General features: G+C 46.3%; 1 protein-coding gene across 1 annotated transcript in view; it reads right to left on the minus strand.

Moving 5' to 3' along the window:
• The window catches only part of LOC125439912 (huntingtin-like), a 94699-nt gene that overhangs the window by 57009 nt on the left and 15981 nt on the right, over positions 1–21709 (minus strand). The window contains exons 11-14 of the mRNA XM_048509256.1: positions 19042–19122; positions 17805–18166; positions 13349–13466; positions 12845–12957 (exon numbers count right to left, since the gene is read on the minus strand). Of these exons, the coding sequence (XP_048365213.1) occupies positions 12845–12957; positions 13349–13466; positions 17805–18166; positions 19042–19122 (674 nt within the window). The remainder of the gene's footprint in view (positions 1–12844; positions 12958–13348; positions 13467–17804; positions 18167–19041; positions 19123–21709) is intronic.

A 21709-nucleotide genomic window follows, 5' to 3' on the forward strand; every position in this document is an offset into this window, starting at 1 on the left:
CTTTAGCGCATCAGCGCCACCAAAAGTGTGGCGGGCCAAATGCAGAGTCTTAAGAAAGCCAAAATGTCCAGCCGAGCGGAGCATCATGGCAGGCCTCGGGGAACCTGCTTGCGAAGGGGGGGAGGCGCGTACCAACAATCCCCATGCCTCCAAACACCATTCTCGAAGCGTGGTTGGGAGTCGCCTTCCTCCGCTGGTGGCTCGCGCGGCCCCGCTCTCCCTGCATTAGGAGAGATCGGGCTGGGAATGGGTGGAGAAGGAGGAGTGGGCGTCTGAGATCGAGTGACAGCCAGCCCCAATTGGTGGGAGGAGAGAACAGTGTGAAGGTTATCCCGTGAGGCAGCTCCACCCTACTCCCCGGGCAGGCGCGAGAGTGCATCAGCCAGTTTATTGGTTTTTCCGGGGAAAAAATGGACGAGGGAAAGTAGAAGCGAGAAAAGAAATCGGCCGCGAGGTTGTTTTATGGACATCTTGAGGGGGGTGGAAAGAATGACCAGAAGTTCTTGTGATCCGACCAAACTTGAAAGGGGTGTTTAGCCCCCTCAATGATGGCGCCAAGTGGAGAGGCCTTCTTTGATGGCCGCAGTCTCTTTATCTCCTACAGTGAGTTGAGCTCAGCGCGGAGAATTTTTTTTTGATAAATAAGCACACGGCACAAGCCTATCATCTGTATTCCTCCTGCAACAGGAGGGCCGCAAGCGCTTTGTCCGAGGCATCCACGTGAATTCCTACAAAAGGAAGATCTGGGTCAGGGTGTTTTAGGATAGGTTTGGCGGTAGTAAAAGCCCGATTTTAAATGTTGAAAGGCTGTATCTGACATTCTTTAGACCAAGAAAGGGGGGCCCCGGGCAGCAGCTTGTGGGTCTTTACCCTTAGTGCGTAAGAGGTCTGTAGGTGGGAGAAGTCAGTTCAGCCCGGGTGGGGTATAAAGAATCCGCGATAGAAATTAGCAAACCCTAGGAAAGACTGGAGTTCCTTCCGATTGGTAGGGGCAGGCCATTTGGAGGACTGCTTCAATCTTAGCAGGGTCCATTTTTTTAGCCCCTCGGAAGAGATCCGGTAGCTTAAATGAGCCGATGGAGGGATTGGTGAAAACAACATTTGGAAAGTTTTGCAAAGAGGGGAGTTGTTGAGCAAAAGCGTTTTAATACTTCCCGAACCAAGGCTTCATGCTCCTCCATGGTTTGTGAATAAATTAAAACATCATCTAAGTACACCACTACTCCCTTGTATAATAAATCATGTAGAACTTAGTTGATGAGGGCCATACAAAGCTCCGGGGGGGCCCCTTAACCCGAATGGCATTATTAAGTATTCATACTGTCAAATTTTTGTGATTAGAAATGCAGTCAAATGTTCATAGCCTTCCGCAATCCTGACTCTGTAGTAAGCTTCTCTTAAGGTCAACTTAGTAAAAATCACGTCCCACCCCCTTGAATGTAAATAAAAGGTCCTTGATTAAAGGCAAAGAGGGTACTTATTGAGACTGGGGACACCGCATTGAGTCCTCGAAGTGAAGAAATCCGTACAAGAGCCTTAAAGACCCGTCCTTTTTTTTAACAAAATAATACAGGAGCAGCATGTGTGTGTTTGGTAGCTGATCGTATGAACCACTTGAGACAAGGTTCTTGTCTAAGAATACGAAAGTTCCTTCTCCCTCGGTAAGGACTCATGCGGTAGATTCTACCCTTGGGCAGTTGAGGCCTAGCTGTATTATCGATTTTACCCGATCAGTGTCTCTATGGGGTGGCAATTGATCGCATTCTTGCTCCTGAAATACTCTGGCTAAATCTTAGCGGTAAGCCGGTGGAATGCCGGTAGGGTCGGAACTAACTAGAGCGTGTACCTTCAGCCGAAGCCAGGGGGGTGTAGGTCATTAGGAGGTGAGTTTTCCCCCCCAATTCATGTGTTCTCCACTGGGAGGGTCAGTGAATTCTAAGATCCGTTCTTTCCAAATGAATTTTGGTTCATGCAACAACAACCATGGCATGCCCAGGACTATGGAGTGTTTTGGCCACTGGAGCCAGAATAAAACTAATTTTTTCTCCCAATGGTCAGCGCAGCTGAGGAGAACCGGTTTAGTTTTGAACTGGGCCGGTCCTTCGGCCCCGAGAGGACTTCTGCCGTCCATTTGGAGTGAAGCGGTATGGAAGGCTTAGCTAGGGGGACTCAGTCTAGTCCAAGTTCCTCAGCCACTTGGGGCCGCATTAAAGCAATGGGAGCACCCAGAATCTACAAAGGGCTGAGGCTATGATCACGAGGTGGTAGCTTAGCGGGGTTGGCCAGAATCGCTTGGATCGTAATGGGAGCGCTGCCTTCACTCACTGCATCTGGAGTCGAACCCATATCCATGGTGGCTGAAGAGAGGCAAACAGCTGCTTCCCCCTCCTCTGGAGTGTAGCCTTCGGTAACCTTACGCCTTAGGCGAGCCCGTTGGAGGCTGACCGGATTCACGTGGTGGCAGCGGAGATGGAAGTTAGCGGCGCAGCCGGAGCGGTTAGCTTCTGTTTTTTCGGGCAGTTGGCAGCTAGATGACCCGGTCCTCCGCGAAGTAAAGACACAATCCCAAACGGCGGCGGCGCTCGGAGGTGGTTTCCGTAGAGGCTGCTGGGCTTGGCTTGCCGAATGCGCCAGCGGTGAAATTACGTAGCGGCGGGTTTTGGTGATGAAATGACCCCGGCGTAGCGTAATCAAAGCGAGCAGCCGCTTGAGATCCTAATTCGATCCATTCAGCAATAGATGCGTGGGATCCGAATACAGGAACACCGTTTCTCGCAGTTTGCCGTCGACAGCATCCGAGAAGTATTCACATTTCATCGCGTTCAGGCCTCTCAGGAGGGAGTCGAGCAGCCGCGGCACGAAATTCACGGGCAAATGCGGCAAAGAAGTGGTTGCCTTGCTGAATAGATGTGATGGAGGCGGATGGCTTCATTTTCAGCACCCGGATCTTGGAAGCGAGCCCTTAAGGCTTTGAGGAACGCAGGCACCGTCGCGAGTATCCTCCCCTTACAGGTCAAAAAAAGTCACAAACCAGTCGGCTGCAGCTCCATCCAAGAGCGGAACCCGATGTCCACGTATTTTTTCAGCGTTCCAGACCGGTACAAATCGTCATAGTCCTCCATGTGGGCATCGAGTTGCAGGATGAAGTAGGGGAGTTTGGAAGCGGTCCCATCGAAGCAGGCGGAGTATTGGAAGTCTGTAATATCCTCTCTCCACGGCCCTCGAAAGCCCGCTGGGGCGGCGGTTGCGCAGGTTTAGGCGGCGGCGCATAGGTGAACGAGGAATCGGTGGAAGTGGGGGCACCAACGCCGGCGCCGCTGGTGCTTTCGAGGTGGGAGCAGGTCTTTGGAAGGTGGCAGATCACAGCGAGTAGCAGGACCCAGAAAGCGTCGCCCCTCTGGCGTTAGCTGTACCAGTAATGGCAGTAGACAGCCCCCGGCAGGGCATCTTGTCCTGTATGGCTTCAGTTCCTTTTCAAAGGCGGCTAATTCTCTTTCCTTAGAGGCAAAGGCATCTTGAATAGCATGCAAAGCTGCTTACTCTCGTTCCAGTTTGGCCAGTTAAGTCGTTGAATAGCTGCAGTTAGCTCACTTTGCGCACGCATGGCCTATAGCAGCTTTCGCGTTGACGCTCAAAGTCCAGTTTAGAGTGTTCCAGGACTAACTATCATGGACCGATAGATTCTGCATTATATTACTGCGTTACAGCGCGTCTTTGGTACGGTCCAATTCGAGTTGGATTTCTTTCGCGCTGCTGTTCCCGGTCCCTTTGCAGGTTTTCCACGCTCTTACTGCAGCTGCTCCCGTTCCTCTTCCCATAGCTGAAGTTCACGCAGACCCATGCTTCCTGGGCATCTAGCGGTCGGCCCACACTCATCCCAACTCTCTTTTGGCGGGAGGGGAAATAGGTCCGGATGGGAGAGCGAACTTTCTTCGGATTCCTCATCATCGAGATACAGCACCTCGTGTCCGCAGCGGCTCCGCGGAGAGCCTCAGGTGCAACTGCTGATCCGGGATCTAGAGTCCGATCGGAAGCTGAAATACGGATACCCCTCCCAATCCCCGATATAGTCCCGGTTTCGCGGTAGTCTTAGGGCGGGCCCCAGTGCTATACCGCAGTGGATTCTTGGGTGCATCACCGTACTGGAGTCAAGGAATGCGTTCAATGGACTCCTGGGTTGCCGCATAGAAAAGTGGTCAGAGCCCACATCTCCTCCGTGACAAGGTTGCATCAGAGGTTTTGTAATCCTACACGCAGGCTTGGTGAGATATCCGATCCACAGAAGCGCCCGATCCATAGACACCTTGGCGCTAAGCGACTCATACAGAAATTCCCACATGATGCGTTTCCTGCGTCCCCTCATCCCCAGCGAAGATGGGGAAGACTTCGTGTTAATCTGAGGGGCGGAAAGAGTTACCAGCCGAGACCCGTTCTCGCGCCGGTTCCTCCGAGTCCAGAAGGGAAAGCTTCGGAGCCCTCTTTGGGGGCTACAGCGCCTTCCACAGAGTTCAGAAATATTCCAACCTCTCCATGCCGAGACACCCAGGGTTGCGCTACACTGGGAGAGAGATAGATGAACTAGGATTCCTGCCACAATGTAAGGAATTCCATAGAAGCAGAAATAAAAGGCTTTTTGGTGTAAAAGACCGTTTATTCAGACATCCTAGAAAGCTCACGTACACGACGTGGCAGGAATAAAGTCTCCCGCCAGAAGCACAGGTTATAACTCTGTCCATCCCATTCCCCCCCCCCGGTTTCTCATGGGAACGGAGTTCTCATCTCTCTCGAAGAGATAAGGCCTCCACCAGAGTCTCCGCCGCAGATGCTGGCCCATCGCCCGGGTTATGGAATTCAGTCAAGGCCAGGCGGCTGTTCTGAACATCAACACCATTGAATCCTTTACAGGAAAGGGGCATCCTTTAATAGGATTGGCTGGGTTTTTGAAGGCCCTAGAGTCATAGTGTTCTGTGCCAGCAGGTGGCGCTGAAGAGTCAGGATTGAATGACTGCAAGTTTAATGTGGCAATGACTGTATTTAGTAGTCACTGAAGTGTTCATTGAAAAAAGCCTGGCAGATTTGTCAGATCTCTGGCTGCGAGTCTGCGCTTCGTCATCTAGACTCCCAAGGGGAGGGGGAAGCAGATCCCCCGGACTCAGCCTTCTCCCAGGCGCCTGGTTACGGCCTTGGCCTTCCTCTAGTGCAGTGGTGGTGAACCTTTGGCACTCCAGATTTTTATGGACTATAATTCCCATCAGCCCCTGCCAGCATGGCCAATTGGCCATCACTGGTAAAGAAGCACTGATGGGAAGTATGATCCATAAAAATCTGGAGATATAAGGCCGCTCCTGCAACTCTAGTGTTAACTATTGCCTGTTGAACCAGTAAAAGCTGAAAACGGGTCCAGGAGAGAGTTCCTGCCCAATCGGCCAGCAGCAAAGGAAGAGGAGAGGCTGAAGAAGGCAGCATTTGTAAAAAGGAGCTCAGTGGCAGCACCATATTAAGGCTTCCGGCCAAATTTGTGCCCAAGAGATTCGCAGTTCCCAGCCACACAGCAGGACCCTGATCCATTCCTCAAGAGGTAGAGGGACCCTGATCCCCACTTAGTACACTCACTAGCACTGGGCATTACCCGACCCTAGGGATAGGGGTCCCCTTGTCCCCGAGCGCAACAATTTTGAGTCGCGATGGGGCGCCAGGCGAAATTTCCTCCCGAACTTCACCATCATCATTGCCGGCCATAACAGCGGCCATTACTATCAGGCAGCTCAGGCTGCTTAGCCTCGCCCACTCTGGGCCGGTGTACTGGGTGGCGGATTCCCTCCAGTCTATTTAGCATTAGTGAGCTCCGCCCTCCTTGGAACCAGCGTGCCTTGCCTCTCCAGGGTGGTCATGCAAACAAACCTCCTCCCCTGCTCAAGAAGGAAGGAGCGCAGCCAGGGAGGAAACAGCAGCAATGCTGGGCACTAAGGGGGGGGGGGGAAAAGAGGCGGGCCCTGTCTTTTGGCTCGAGTTCTGCCTGCGCTGCCGACCACTAACAGCTTCGTGTCCTCGCGGCAGCAAAGCGCCTCGTCAGGAAGACAGAGAGGTTTGTTGCCAGTCCATCACTACCCCACCCCACCGCATTACCCGATCCAGGGGAAGTTTTTGTTTTCTCCCCTGGCCCATCGTTCCCCCTCCCCAACAAATTGGTTTCACCGGTTCCTTTCTATGGTAGCCTCCGCTGCTGGCCTGCCGTAGAGCACTCATGGAAGTGGCAGCAAAAGTGCAGGAGAGGCAGCCTCACCAGGTGTGCAGGAAACAGGCAACAAAATTGGCCCGCGAGCCGAGGCTCTGCCCTCAACTATTATTATTATAGCAAACAAAGAGCAGAGTTTGCAGCTGCGCCTTTGCAAAGAGGGAGAGAAAATCCCTCGTTTAGAGCCACCCGTCTCTCCCAATCTTGAAAACGATTGCTTCTCAGGTTTCTTTCGTTTTTTTCCCTGTGCACTCCAGCTAAACTCGTTTCTTGCCACCGTCGGACCTGGGAGGTGCTGTAGACATGAGGGCAACCACCAGGTGAGATTTCCCAGCACCTCCCAGATTCAGTGCCAAGCAAGAAGCGCGGTTTGGCTGAGTGCACGGAACGAAGTGCGTTCAAACAGAGAACGATTCGCTGCTGGCTCGCGGGGATCTTTGCAGCAGCTTCGCTTTAAACTGAGGTTGGAGGAACGAAGCGGTGTTCAAGCCCATCACGTTCCCCCTCCGGCTTGCTCCTCAACCCCAGGCTTCCTGTTTGCAGCTCGCTTCTTTGCAAAGGGAGAAAATCCCCTCGTTTTAGAGCCAGGGGAAGCTAAACTGTCCCTCCCAATCTTGAAGCGTTGCTTCTCAGGTTTCCTCGGAAGGGCTAGCGTGCGCTTGCTGCCTCTCCTGAGTAGCACCCATCACCGGAAGAGGAACTCCCCAGACCCTCAGACTCTGCTGGACTTCCCCCCACCCGGCCTCAATTCAAATTAACGCAGCCAACTGGAGATCGAAACGCTTCCCTTCTTACCCTGCAGCCTGCCCGCGTCTCCAGAAGCAGTCCTGAGCACCCCACCCTTACCAACCCGCGAGGCAGAAATCCCCTGGCCTCCCTCTACGCCTGAATAGTCGGCGCAATCCCTCAACTCCTCCTCGAGGTGCACATTATTCCGTTAGCTACTTTTTTTTCCACCTCCCAGTCCCACTTGTGTTTTAGCAATGACTAATATCCCCTCCTTTTCATCCGGCCAGGGCTTGTGAGAGTAGATATGTTACTGCTTTTCAACCACATATAGCTTCATTCCCCCTTGCTCATTCTGAACCCCTTACCTCTGTTCTGCAGACACCATCATTTGTCATACCATGATACTCAAGATTGTTCCCTCTGTATTAGTTGCCCTATTACGTCCCGCCTGATATGTGCCCTTGGTTAGGAAGGAAAGCCCCCACTTTCTGGGCATGTCGGTGTGGATTCTAATCTGCATGAATGACTGTGTCTGGAAACCAGATTGCTCAGACTGGTCCTCTCTGATTTAGATCTCAGAGCTAAGCAGGGTTAGCTCTCATTGAGGTACTTGGATGGAACTCTGTTAAAGAAATCCAGGGTCATTGGGCAGAGGCGGAGCAATGGCAAACCACCTTTGAACATCTCTTGTTTTGAAAGGCAACAGTGTCATATAAATTGGCCTTGACTTGGTGGCACTTTCCACTACCACCACTGGAAGCAGGTGTATGAATTGCTATAGGATGGCAGAGTACAGGATTTGATTTGGGTATGTGTGTCAGGGATCTGTAAATAGTTCATGTTCCTTGAATGCGTCGCTGAAGTCCAGCATAAACACTGAGATCCTTGTATTTGTGAGGACTAAGGCTGTCAAGACAAAAGTCTGAATAAGTGCTCAAGACCTTGCTGGATTTAATCCTTTGCTGTTGGGAAATAAAGATGTATGCTCATGAGGGACTGCTGTTGAATGTACTAGTTTAGTGTAATAAATATAATGTAGTAACTAAGCTTATAATGTAGTTCTTTGGAGAGAAAGATTCAGGTTGATTTATTCAAGTGCTTCAAGTCTCCTGCAATGTGAAAGGAAAAGTCATTCTTATTCAGGGGAGAATTTGAGTAAGTGCATCTTTCAGAGGTTTGTTACTTTAAGCATATAGAGAGCTGAAAACATTCCTGCCTTTTGCAATGAGAATATGAGGGGTAAGGTGGGATCTTTATATTATTCAATTATTCTTAAAACTAAATTCGTAATAAAGAGGATGTAAAATCTTAGCTAAGGTATAAGTAGGCTTAAAACTAATTTCTTAACTGATGTGTTCACTTAACTTCAGAACTTTTTCTTATTGCAAAGGAAAGATTTACCATTGACATCTTATTTTACAAAACAAAATTTCTTTTGTATTGTCAAAGGAAGCTTCCTGGCTGGATTCAACTGGTTGTTATTGGGTTTCAGGCTGTGTGGCTGTGGTCTGGTAGATCTTGTTCTAACGTTTCACCAGCATCTGTGGCTGGCATCTTCAGAGAGAAGAAGTGTGTTACACACTGCAGTATTGTGATTTCATGGTCTACCTTGTTCTACTGTTAGTTTGGGTTTGAGGGAATTTCTCCCAGTTTGTCCCCACCTGCTGTGGCTAGGCTGTTACTTGCTAACTTGCTTTAGTTCTTTAAGTTTGTTGTCTTAGCTTTTTAAAAAAAGAAAACAACCTTTTCTTTAGAAGTGGTTTTGTTTTCCTGTAGTTCTTTAACTGTGCCCTGGGCAAACCTGTGGGTCTCCCCACTTCAGTTTTGGGGGGGGGGGGGGGGGGGGGGGACTTGTATGTTTCTGCTACTGGCTTCGTGTAGTGCTGTGTGGATTTGGTAGGAGATTCAGGGCTTTACAAATGTACTATGATGTCCATAGTTCATTAGGTGTTGTAGAGTGGCTTCATTTTAAAGGGAGGTGTGTGTGTGGAAGGCAGTAGGGAGAGGGTGTGTGTGCCTCTGTTCTTCTGGAGGGAAAAATGCTGCTATTCTCTATTTGAAACAGTGAGAGGTGTGGGATTAGGTGAGGAGAAACGCCTTTGTTATGTAAGCTGTCCCTGTGGTAGAGATTTCAATGGCCCGGTGCTCTGCTACAGGGGTCTTGCTCTGGGTAGGGGCACCAAATTTACCTCAGGGCTGCTGCTGGGCAGGTGTGACAGGAATGATCCAACTTTGCTGAAGTTGCTTTGGAGGGCAAATGCTATAGGGGCACCCAGTTGAAGGTGAAGCTGCTGCCCACAGAATGAAGTGCCCAGACATCAAACTTCAGCAAAGCTGGCTGGTTCCTATCTCTACAATGGAATAGTTTCTGAACTGGGCTTCTTAGATAATCTGGGGTGCCTTCTTAGTGTCATAGATGAGTTTCTTACCTTATAGGCTTTAAACATATATTTCAGATGAAAAGCAGTTATTCAGGGGTATTCTAAGACTATGTTTTCTTAAAGTTAAGTTATTTTCAGAAGACTGAGTTCATGTCAGTTAGTGCCTTTGTCGGTATTAAAATTCAATGTGTGCAACTACTGTGGAAAGTATGACGAGAGAGTGTCCTAGTAATCTCCCTCTCTCCCTCCCAACACTGTGCTGTGGTGCAATGCTAGGGTCAATTGGAAGTGCTGGATAGAACACCGTAGCGTTTTCTGAAGTGATAAAAACATTTTGAAAACATTTTGAAAAAAATTGGCTAAAAGGTTTGATTTCTGCTGATGGTATCGGACTATTGCTGCATTGAGGCATGTTCTATAATGTGATGGTGATTAGAAATGACCTGGTGCAAAAGAATCATTGTTTGGTCATGGGGGGGGGGTCATGGGGGGGCGCCAAACTCAAGTTTTGTCCCCGGGCTACAGTTTGCCTAGGTACGCCCCTGCTCACTAGTATTCTCTGAGCAATCAGATTCATCTGATCCCCACTCTGCATGCCGGCTTCAGACTCTGACAAAGACTACAGAGCTGGCCTCAAAAGTTCTCAGACTCTCCTACTGGTCCCAGCAATGAGGCCAAGGTGGATTGGGGCACAGCAGTAGGGACAGAGAGCCTGGCCAGATCCCTCGTCAGCGCCCAACTGGGTCGCAGTAAGCTCCTTTGTGGAACCAGGACGAGGTGCCTTGCCTTCCTTCCCCTTTCTCCCTGTCTTCTTCACTGACAAGGGAGAGGCAGATGTAGAGTTTCTCTTTCCCATTTCTTGATTCAGTGGAGCTGCTCCAAAACACAGTGGCCTGTTTGGACGCAGGGCTATGAAAACTGGAGGGAAAGGACAGCCCTGTAGTTCTGGGAGAAGCAAGTTTTCTACAACCCTGCTTGGACAGTAGGGGTGTGTGACCAAACCGTGCGTGAATGATGCAGCTCCACTGAAGGAGAATACCAGTGCTATTACATGGTGATGACATCACCCTTCTGTCATTTACAAAAGTAGGGGTCAGAAGGATAATGGTGTAATTGAACTGTAAAAAGAATGAGTTAGGAATCAACTATAATCAAGGTGGTAATTTTTGGGAATAATAAAGCACAAATGGACCATCAAAGGACATGCCATAGAACAATGTCCACCTTTCAGATACTTAGATATAACATTCCAGTCCACACTAACATGGCAGGCACACTTTAAAGTTAACCTGGAACACGACAAGTGTCTTGTTAAACTTCTATTACTTGGAAGGCGGACAATTGGCCACTCCAGCTCTTAAAAGTTTCTCAGAACATGATAATCACACAGCTCATTTGTGGGGCAGAAATATGGGGATGGAAACTGAGACAACTGGACAAACTATCCAGAATAAACTTCTAAGAAAGATTCTGGATCTTCCTCAAGCAATCCCTGCTGCACTTCGAAGGCTGGGGGCCAGCCTTCCTGCCATTTCTACAATGGTTCATCTCAGGTTGCTAATCTATTATAAGAAACTTGGAAGTTCCACTGAGTCTGGTCAAATATTGTTACTGGTGTTCTAAGAAGGACAAGAAATGGTTTAATTTATTATGTCCTACTTTACAGTTATACTCTTTGCCATTAATTGAGATAGTCAAGCTCTGGAAACCTAGTAAAATTTGTAACTGGTTGTTTAAAATAGATGCTCTTTGAGATGTTAAAAGAGATACTCTATTAAAAATTTCAATCTGGAATTCTAAAGTTAAAAAAAAATCTACTCCAGATACCTAATAGATCTCACTAATGGTATTCTAAGATATTTACCAGTCTCCATTTTCAATTGTTTCCTACTAAGTGTCTCTGTGGCAGATTTCTGAAATTCCTGAGGGATCAACGACTATGCCCTTTGTGCTGTCAGGAGGCAGGGCGTGGTCGGGGCTGGCCTTGCGGGGCCAAACAGGCAGCAGGCAAAAGCGTAGTCCAATAACAGTCCAGTGGGTCAAGGCAGGCAGCAGGCAAAGTGTAGTCAGATAACAGTCTGCAGGTTGTGGCCCAAGAGAACCAATAAACAGGCTGGAGATCAACAATGAACCAGGCACACGGCGGCAACACACTTGTTGCACCCAGGGAGAAGCAAGCTCACAGCAAAGCTTATAGAGAGAGCCTTGTCCAAGGGGTTGGGATTCTACAAGGAGTTAAACCTCATCAGATGCAGATACTTCTATCTTCCCATATCTTGCTGCAATATGAGCACTTTTCCTTTGCTTCTGCAGCAGCTGCCTCTGCTTCTGCCTCCTGTGCACAGCTCACTCATTACTGGGATCTACAGGCTCCTCCACCTGATCCTCATCAGGCAGGGAAGGGCTGGGAGTTGGCTCTTCCTACTCTGGCTGTACCTTGTTATCAGAGTCCTCTGTATCCTGCTAAGTACCCAGGGGCTCGCTCATGACACCCTTGGAGTCTTGGATTTAGTCCATTATATTCTGCACTGCCCTCTACAGGACACCATTAATTTCAACCTTCTCACCCAAATCCTGTCAGAATTTACTGGAACTGATGAAGGCTCTCTTCATTCCTACTGGCTGACATTTTCCCTACAATTACTGATAAAGCTGCTACTTTGATATTTTTAGCTAATATTATGAGGAAACTTGAAGCAGCCCACGTAGATGACATACATGATATTCATACCTTACTGTATTTTATGATATGCATGGTGCAGGTGTAACCCCCATGCCCAGAATGGGTTGAACCAGTAAGGGGGTGGAGACTCAGAGCAGCAGAAAGGCTGCAGAACTCTTTGGAGAAGACAAGGCTTCCAGACTCGGACCTTGATTTCTATAAGCCCTTAACACCTTGTTAAGGGTTTCTTTTTGTGGTTGTAATGGGTGAGAGTTCTCCTGGAAACCTTCATCATGTTGCATCCTGTTCATCAAGCCCTTGGAGTCTTCAGGAGCCAACCCACTTGCAAAGAAGAATTGGACTTGGCAGTATCAGTAGACTGTAACTAGAAGGACTTGAAATCAACCTGAACAGGACCTTGAGTTGTAATGTTAAATGTTGATGTTTAATGTTATTTGTAAAGAGAAGTAAACTGTTTTGTTTAAATTTGGTTCTTTGCAACTCCTTCCAAGTACTGCCCCACAGAACCCACAAGCTGAGGTTACACAGGCATTATTTGAGACTGTGATTTTTATTTTAATGTACTCTTTGTGATTGTAAACGCTTATGGCTAACAATGAATTCTCAGCTAACTAACCTGCTAACAATGTGGGAGTGGTTGGGAGTAAAAACACAGCACATTCCTAATTCCACTGCAGGGAATAGTGAAAGAGAAGCATCACATCAACAGGCACAAAGCAGTCAGATCTTCTCTTTCCTTTCATCTCGCTAACATGTTCCATACAAAAGGCTTTCCATTAGACTTGAATAACAGTTGAACACGAGGAGAAATTTTACCTTATTTTCATGTTCACCAGGCTCTGTTTCTTCTTTTGATGAAAATCTGTCCATGCTGCTGTCCGATGGCTGTCTACTGTGGCCCATAGTAGACAAATGAGATTGCTGAAGAACTTCACAAAGAAAGCAGAACATAAGACTATTAAAGATCCACCAAATATCAGTAAAACTTTACAGTTAGATCCTAAAAAGATCTTTCTTGCCTTCCCCCAGCAGCCTCTTGTGACCACCAAGAAGATGACACTGAGTTATTTAGCCTATGGGTAAAAGGCGATGGGCACCAAGTGCAGTCACCACCACATCTTGGGGGGACAGAAAGCTGGAGATCATTCTGCCCAATTCGCCTTTGCACTGCAGCCCCCCTCCCTTGTGCCCCCTTGGTATACACGCCCAAGGCTCCCCTAACCCCCAGCACCCACTTTCCAGGGGTCACTGGGACCTGCTGGGAAAGGCCCACTCCTGAGAGAACCTTCTCACAAGTTCTCTTCCTATTTATCCACATACCAAGACAAGAATTTCTGAAAGGATCCTCTTCCTGGAGGACATTGGTAGCTTCATCTTCTTCATCTTGCAGCTGTCCAATCTGCATGCCAGAATACTGGTTTTCAGCACTCTCTAAAATCTAAATGATACAAGAGGAACAGTTTAGTTTACTAGTATAAAGCAAATCTCAGCTAATTTATGCAATCTTCCGTACACTGCTGCACAAAATCCTCAGAGGATCACACAGCATAATTTAGCTCAGCAGACTGTCAATTTCTCTACTGTGATCTTGCTAACAAACTGTCCTCTCACAAACACAGACTGTGCAGACTGGGGCAGGTTCTGATCCAAAATCTGTGAAAAAGCCAGATCCAAAACTGGTCTAGAAAAACAAGATCTTCCTGAAATGCCTGGAGTGGAGCAAACACTGCTCATTAAATCATGTTGCTCCAAATGGGTGTGCTTGAGATTAGGAAGTGCCAGTATACTTCTGAAAACAAGAACTCTTCACATCCCCCTACCTTCCGGTGTCATGACAGGAATGAGGGGCAAATATGGCTCCACTATGATGGCAGAAGGATTTGGGGGGGGGGGGGACTCTTCAGAGTTTGCCGTCTTCCCTGCATGTCTGCATTCCATCTACCTGTGACTCAACTCTTGGAAAACATAGCTTTGGACTTGCTGAGCACTTGTATGGGTCTCCTGATCACCCCTGTCCTAGGACACTTGTGATTACCTAGTCTGCTCTTCCTTTCATATATCTAGATTTCTCCAACCTTGAGTCACTTATTCCGTTGACAATGTATCACTATTTTAGAGCTTATTACATTTCTAAGGTGATTTTCAGGATGCCACTGACTGAGTTAAAAACCCCTTCCTCTTGGCCTAGGTATCAATGTGTGTTCTTTTTTTTTTAATGGGCTTATAGGGTGCCATTCCCTGTAGAGCAGGTCCAGAGCAACTGACAACAATAAAGTCCACAATCCTAAAATCAACCATTGCAATGAAATGTCCTGGCGTCTTAGTGACTAATAATAATGAAACCAGAGGGGAAATGAACTAGTAATATGAAAGATTGACCCAATGAACAAAACATAAGAAACAAGAAGGAAAAAAATTAAGGGGAGGGGGGAAGGGGAAGGAAGGCCGGCCTGTTGGATACCACTGCTCTTCTCTGACCACAGGCCTGGTGGAACAGCTCTGTCTTACAAGCCCTGAAAACTGTAATGGGTCCCTCAGGGCCCAGACATTTTTCAGGCCAGGAACCCCTAATAAGTTGTTACTTGTCAAGTGATGAGCCCTTTGGGGCGTGTGCTGGGAACGGTGGTCCCGCGGATATAAAGGTCCCAGATTATTGGGGCTGTAAAGGTTAATACCAAGACCTTGAACCTGATCTGGTACCGGTGCAGCAGACAGAGCATGGGCTGAATATTTGCTCGCCACAGCATCCCGTAAGGACCCATGCAGAGACATTTTGAAGCCACAAGACTTCCCATCAATTCAGGATGCCCCTCTTACCATGCATGAGATTAAAGAGGGATGGCTCAACTGGCCCCTGCTGAATTTTTCAAGAGCTTAGAGTGGGCTTTATCTTGCCAGAACAACCCATTTCATGATGCCTTTGAACATAATGTGAAGGTTCTAAGAATGAACAGTTCTGCCTACACAGTCCAACTGAGTTTCACCACTTTGTCAGAAGTGTGACTGAGAGAGAAAACAAAAGACTGTTTAATGGGACTGCATGATTTTTGAGGCTACTGAATTTTAATTAGTTTGCAGAGATAATCTGGGGTTTGATGATTCAGTCATCTTCAGAATACTTGGATGTTCAGGAAAGCCAGGGAAGAGGGTCAACATGCCACCCCCTTGGCACTTACCCAGTTCCAGCTTTCCTGTCACATGACCTACTGGTAGACAGAGAGCCCCATGTTTGTTAGTTATAACTCCATTATTAAAAAACACTGATTCTGCTACTGTTTTTGTTCGGAAAGATTTTCCCGTTTCTAAATGTTAGTGTTGAACTTTATATTTTGTTGCTTACACTGTTGCTTATATATATACATGAACAAAAAATAATTCCGCTTTTACTCCTATAGGAGTATTGCCTCACTCCCAGTACAGGGAGGCAAAGCCTAGGGAACAGGATTCATTGTAATATCAGTTACAAAATAGTATCATTCTGTATTAATGGCGATTTACGATGTATCTGACTCACATGATTCTGCCTGTTTCTACCTCTTCTCAATACTCTGCCCAGCCCCCGAGCAGCTCAAATGCAGTCTCAATCTGATGCTTTCTTTTCCATTATTTCTCCACTGGGTCACCAGTTAGTTTCTAGGTTCGGTTTAAAGTACTGACTATCATCCACAATGTCTTATGTGCACTATCTTGCTTTTCCCTGCAGTGTTTTCCAATTTCTATAATGCAGTTTTTGCATTTCTTATGTCACATGTAATACTATTTTTATTGCACTGTTTTAAACTTTGTAATCCAATCTTTCTATGCTGTTTATTATATGCCTTCTAGTGTTCATATTGCAAAATTTTGTAATCTGCCTTTTTATTGTCTTGGCCTTCACAATCTCCTCCTACCCAGCATAATAACATTAAAACATACACAAAAAAACACCCCATGTATACCAACATAGCTAAAGCAGACTAAATTAGGACTAATATAAATATCCCTATCAAATAACACCACACAACATCATGACACCAGACCTAACCTGATTCTTCTTGCAGCATGAGCAAAAAGTGCTACTCGACTGGTAATGTATGGAATCCCATCAGATTATAGACAAATCAATTTCCCAGAGTTATCAGTATCCCCCGCAATTGGAAAAAGTCCTTTAACATATTTGGTCCTTATGTTATCATAAAGAGGACACTCCAGAACATAGTGCAGAATGTCCTCATCTGCGTCACTACCACAAACACATCTGTAGTTAGATACCAGCATATTACTACATCGTGCACTATACACTGCCGTTGGCATGGCCTGGAATTTCAGGTTAGTGAATGCCATTCTAAAGATATAAGTTGACAAATTTTCTAAATATGGCGACCTAATACAGTGGAACCTCGGTTTTCGTTGGTAATCCGTCCGAAAAGAATCGATGAAAACCGAAATCAATGAAAACCGAGGCAAACTTTCCCACAGGAATCAATGTAAATCCAATTAATCCGTTCTAGGCACTCCAAAAAACATACCAAAAACGTATTTTTTGTGAATAAACATAGTATTTAATGCTGAAAACAGTAACAAACAATAACACTAGAACCAGCTTCAGAGCCAGTGGACCAATGTCTACACCAGAAAGCTGTCCAAAGAGGTCTGTTTCTGATGCCTCTTTAAGATTTGTCTGAAATAGGGCAAGACACTCATCAAACAAGTTGCAGACATGGCCTGCAACAGCTTTGTCCGGGTGATTTTTCTCCACAAACCCCTACACCTTACTGCAATTCAATGAAAACTGAGGCAAATCGATGAAAACCGAGCCAAATTTTTCACTGAAAAAATTGATGAAAACCGAAACTGATGAAAACCGAAGGCAATGAAAACCGAGGTCCCACTGTATGATCCTTCTTAAAAAGTTTAAAGAAGGGGGCAACTTTGGACTGATTGATCCGATCTCTATCTATTAATGCATCCATATGAAAGATCTAGTTCCTCAGATCCATTCCCTGACTACCACTATTGAGAACATCATCTGGTACAGAATAATGTGTTTGAATAAAAAGAAGATATTCAGAACGAGATTTCTCTTGGAATTTCTCAGATTCAACCTAAAACTCTGATGACACAAACAGTTTGGATCACTGTTTCTTCCAATATTTTAAAATGCGCACATCTGAACTCGCTCTTACAGAGGGTAATCCTAATTCTGCACTCATAGGGGTTATAGGTGATCCCTTAGGGAGACCCAATATTCTTCTCATAAATATATTCTGAATTTTCCCAATAGGGTCTACAGTAGATATACCCCAACCCCAAATTTCTATCCCGTATAACATACAAGAGATCACTTTATTGATGAACAGCTTAAGGGAAGGATCTACCAAACAACTCCCTCTAGAAAAGAGAATTTAACAATTAGCCCCTTACTTTTTAGAGTTGCTGCAGTAGTGGTAGCAGTAGTAGTAGGGATAGGAAGCAGAAGGGCACATACTCCACCTCCTTCCCTTTCCTCAGCAAGCATCCTGGGGAGAGAATCTTAGGGAGGGAACAGCAATGATGGGTACCTAGATGTGTACCTAGATTTGGAAGTCAGCCATAGGGATCAGGGCTATGAAAACTCAACCTTCAGTATAAGCTGTGAGACATTTTAAAAACTGGCAGTTTATATTCCTGCCGACAACAGAGAGCAGATTATGTTCTAATTTAGACCCTTCACTGAGCACCTTTGAGACAGACATGATCTGAAAGCCATTCATCACTATCTCAGTCACTTGGTCACTCCCTCTCACTGAGCACATACCATGTCAGAACTGTCTGGCGTGACGGCTGAATCGGGACCTTCTGTCGTTGTCTGGGAGCTGTCACTGAGGGGAGAGGAGGCCTGAGTGCCCCCATCCACATCCACTACAGGGTCTGATGGGGCAGCACTGACTTGGCTGGAGCTGCCACTCAGAAGGTCATCCTCAGCATCTCCTTTGACAGCTGCACCAGTTAAATCACAGCTGGCCAAGTCTGACTCCGGCTGCAAGGTATGCTGAGAGCGTGGCTGCTCAGTTATGATGTCTCGGTCAGAGGAATCAGTCACCGAACTCATGGCAGATCCTGCTGTGGACACACCTGACGAAGAAGCCAAGTCGCCAGTCAGCTCACTTTTCATGGAAGCTGGGGGAGAAACAAAGAGTCAGAGAAATCCAGAAAGCTGAAGGGATCAAAGAGAGTTACATGCAGAGCAGCACATCTCTGGTGAACTTCCTTACCTTCAGCCAACCTCTTCCCTGCACTCAATCCTAGCTGGGCACTGCCTCCTTAAGTATTCACACACAAAGGGACTTTGCTGCTCCCTCTTCACACTGTGGCTCTTACACACTCCCACAAGTTTCTCCTGAGGGTCATGTGACTCTTTGGAATAATATGTCTTGTGCAAGGGGCTGTTGCAGCAGGGAGGGGGCTGAGAAAAACCATCCTTGAATCATCATAAGATTTATAAAATCTCCTCCCTTTTAGCCAGCATAATGAAACTTTGCCATCTTCGAATCTGCCAATAATCTTGCCAATAACTTACAATAATTCAATATTTCATGAATATCTCATGGAATCAAACACTTGAACATGATACTGAAGTTATTTACAAGATCTTTAGCCAATTAACTTACATAGCAGCAAAGCAACATTAAAGTATAATGAGACCCAAGGTTATGTCAGGTTTCAGAGTCCCCAGAGCATTACCAAGAAATGATAATTGAGGGGTTTCTTTTGTGGGGGTTTTTTGAGGAGTGGTGGTATTTAGAGGGCCCCCTTGCAACCTGAGGCCCTGGGGTCATGTTTTCTTAGCTTGTATATAAATCCGGCTCTGCACAGCAATACAAAAGTTCTATTCAGGAATCCCACTTTTTTTCATCTATACGCCACATTGCAGAATAGACTGCATGAGGGAAGGAAGATGTAAATTAGTAATATAAGCCAGCTGCCCCTGGCCTGTAGCCCCGAGAAAAGCAGGATCACAAGGTGAGATGATATTGGTGGTTGAAAGCTCCTACCTGCAAAATCAGTGCTGCTGACCTCAGATCTTGCTTCAGCTTCATCTTCCAAGCCATCTTCTTCCCCTAAAACAACTTTAGCTGATAAACAATACAATCATTTATTTAGTTTTTATACTACAGATAAACATAAATTATGCGACGTCCACAATCAAATATCAATAAACTTCGTCGCAAATTAGGCTCTATTTCTTATTCAGGTTATTTCATTACAACCTTGTATTAAGCAAAAACATAAATTTCATTTTGTTTGTAAATTTGTAATCCATTAAAAAAACCATGGGTTGACAGTGGCAGACCGCTGTGTACGTCTACTGCGTATTTCGTTATCTTCCTCGGTGCCTCAACCTCATACATCCGTTTATACAAAAAAGATATCCCATGGGTATTATACTCTCCTTTACAGAGCTGACAGCTCTGTAAAGGAGAGTGGTCCATTTCTAACTAGTACTTAGAAATGGAGAAAACAAAGAATGACAGATGGTGCAGAGCCAAGAAGAAGAGTTGGATTTATATCCCCTCTTTCTCTCCTGTAAGGAAACTCAAAGGGGCTGACAACCTCCTTTCCCTCCCCCCCCCCCCCCCGCCCAACAATAAACACCTTGTGAGGTGGGTGGGGCTGAGAGAGCTCCAAAGAACTGTGACTAGGCCAAGGTCACCTAGCTGGCATGTATTGGAGTGCACAAGCTAATCTAGTTCACCAGATAAGCCTCCACAGCCGAAGTGGCAGAGTGGGGAATCAAACCCAGTTCTCCAGATTAGTGTGCACCTGCTCTTAACCACTGCACCACGCTGATCAGGGAGTCTTGCAACACAACCTTATTCAGCTGAAATGTGACTAAACTTTCCACTAAGAGAATTCCACCAATATCCCACTGCGGACTCTCACACCAATGTGGACATAATTCTAGAAGGCTCTTCATTTGCAACTGCCAGGGTAGAGACAACAGTGACTTGAAAGACTCTCGTCTGAGTCAAGCCTTGGGGGGGGGGGGGGGGGCGCAGATACTGGCAGAATTTTTGGTGGTTGGGGCAGTGGTCATTCGCACAACTTGGAAAGCCAGGAGGAGTCCCAGCCATTGCCACAACCTGGGGAGCCAGCTCAGATATTTCCCCTAGAAGACGATGATCTGATGACTGGGGGCTCAGCCAAGTGCTCTTGGCTCTGGCAAAGCATCCTGGCAGAATATGCTGGAGAAACACAGGGGCAGGCAACCACCATGATCAAAATCTTTTGGAGCATCTTTTGGTACAATAAAGAACTATTATGAGTTACTTTTGACCGGACTTTCTCTAGTTCGTTACTCCGACATGCCTTAATCCGCAAGGAACACTCCAAAGTGCAAAGGGAGATTGCTGGTTTGCAAAGAGACAACATGCAGCCCAATCTGTGGCACACTTACTTGGAGGTAAATCTTGCACAAGTCAATATCCATAAGTTTGCAAGTTTACTTATAAGCAAGGCCAATTGTCATCAAGGGAGGGTTGATTTGGCAATATTTATGTGAAACTTTCTTTCTGGTGTTAAAACAATGCTGACCCGTAAGCACCCGGAGATCTTTTTATTTGATATTTGCCAGGAACACTGTAAGCTACTTGGGGCAGTGACCTTACAACACAGAGAGAGATCCAGGAAATCATCGGAAACATAAAAGCCTAGCTTCCTAATCATTCTGGCTGAGCTCCTAACCACACTTCTCTGAGAGTAAATCCACGCAAGGACTTGCTTTTGAGTAAAGTTACCCCGGTTGGGGCCTGCTCTGGTTTGGTAGTGCTATTCACAGGACCTACCAATGGCTGGACTCGATTTTGATTAAGGAATCACTAATGCCAAACATATGGTGTCTCTCAATCCATGGGAGCCCAGCCGGCAGGGGGGGAAGGGAGGGAGGGAGGGAGGGAGGGAGGGAGGGGGAGTTCAGGGTGGAATTGAGGGCGCTTTTTCAAGAGTTTATCAATTATTGGGGGGGGCAGTTCTCCTGCCCTCTTGCCCTTCCCACATTCACTACACTTCTGTTTCTGAGTAGCTTCTATCACTGACAAAGAAGCCATATAGCTAAAGGTGGTCCCTTTGTGAACTGCTGCACAGTAGGTAGACAATAATGCTGAGATAAAATGGGACTGTTTATAGAAATCCTTTCCTCTATGGAGATGGTTTCACTTTAAAGTGCTTCTACTGGAGGTCAACATCTGGCAATGGAGGAACAGGAAGCCATCATAGAATCAAGCCATCATATGCCATTGAAGTATTTACCAGAGAGCCCCACATCTACATCTATTAGAGGTTAAAGCACATCATTTATATGATAATTTCCAATAATGCTTATCCAGCTGAAAAATAAGTGAAGGTCATAAGAATGAATTAAACACATTTCACACAAAATAATGTGTGCTTTTCATTCAAAACAAAGTGACAGCAAATGCGAGCACTTTTAGATATCACTCCACTAAAGTCCCAATAAAGTAATTTTGACAATGTATTTGAAGGACACATTCACTTTTAGAAAAATAACTAACAGCAATAAACTAAAATTTAAAAAAATATCAACACTTAGAATTATTTTATTGACAGTTATGTAATTAAAGAAGAGCTGACCAAGATATGTGAATGAGGACTGATGTGTAGCCAGGAACAGAAATGAAAAAGTCAGAAACCATCAAGCAAGAG

Source organism: Sphaerodactylus townsendi, linkage group LG10 (genome assembly GCF_021028975.2).
Source record: "Sphaerodactylus townsendi isolate TG3544 linkage group LG10, MPM_Stown_v2.3, whole genome shotgun sequence".
Classification (NCBI taxonomy): domain Eukaryota; kingdom Metazoa; phylum Chordata; class Lepidosauria; order Squamata; family Sphaerodactylidae; genus Sphaerodactylus; species Sphaerodactylus townsendi.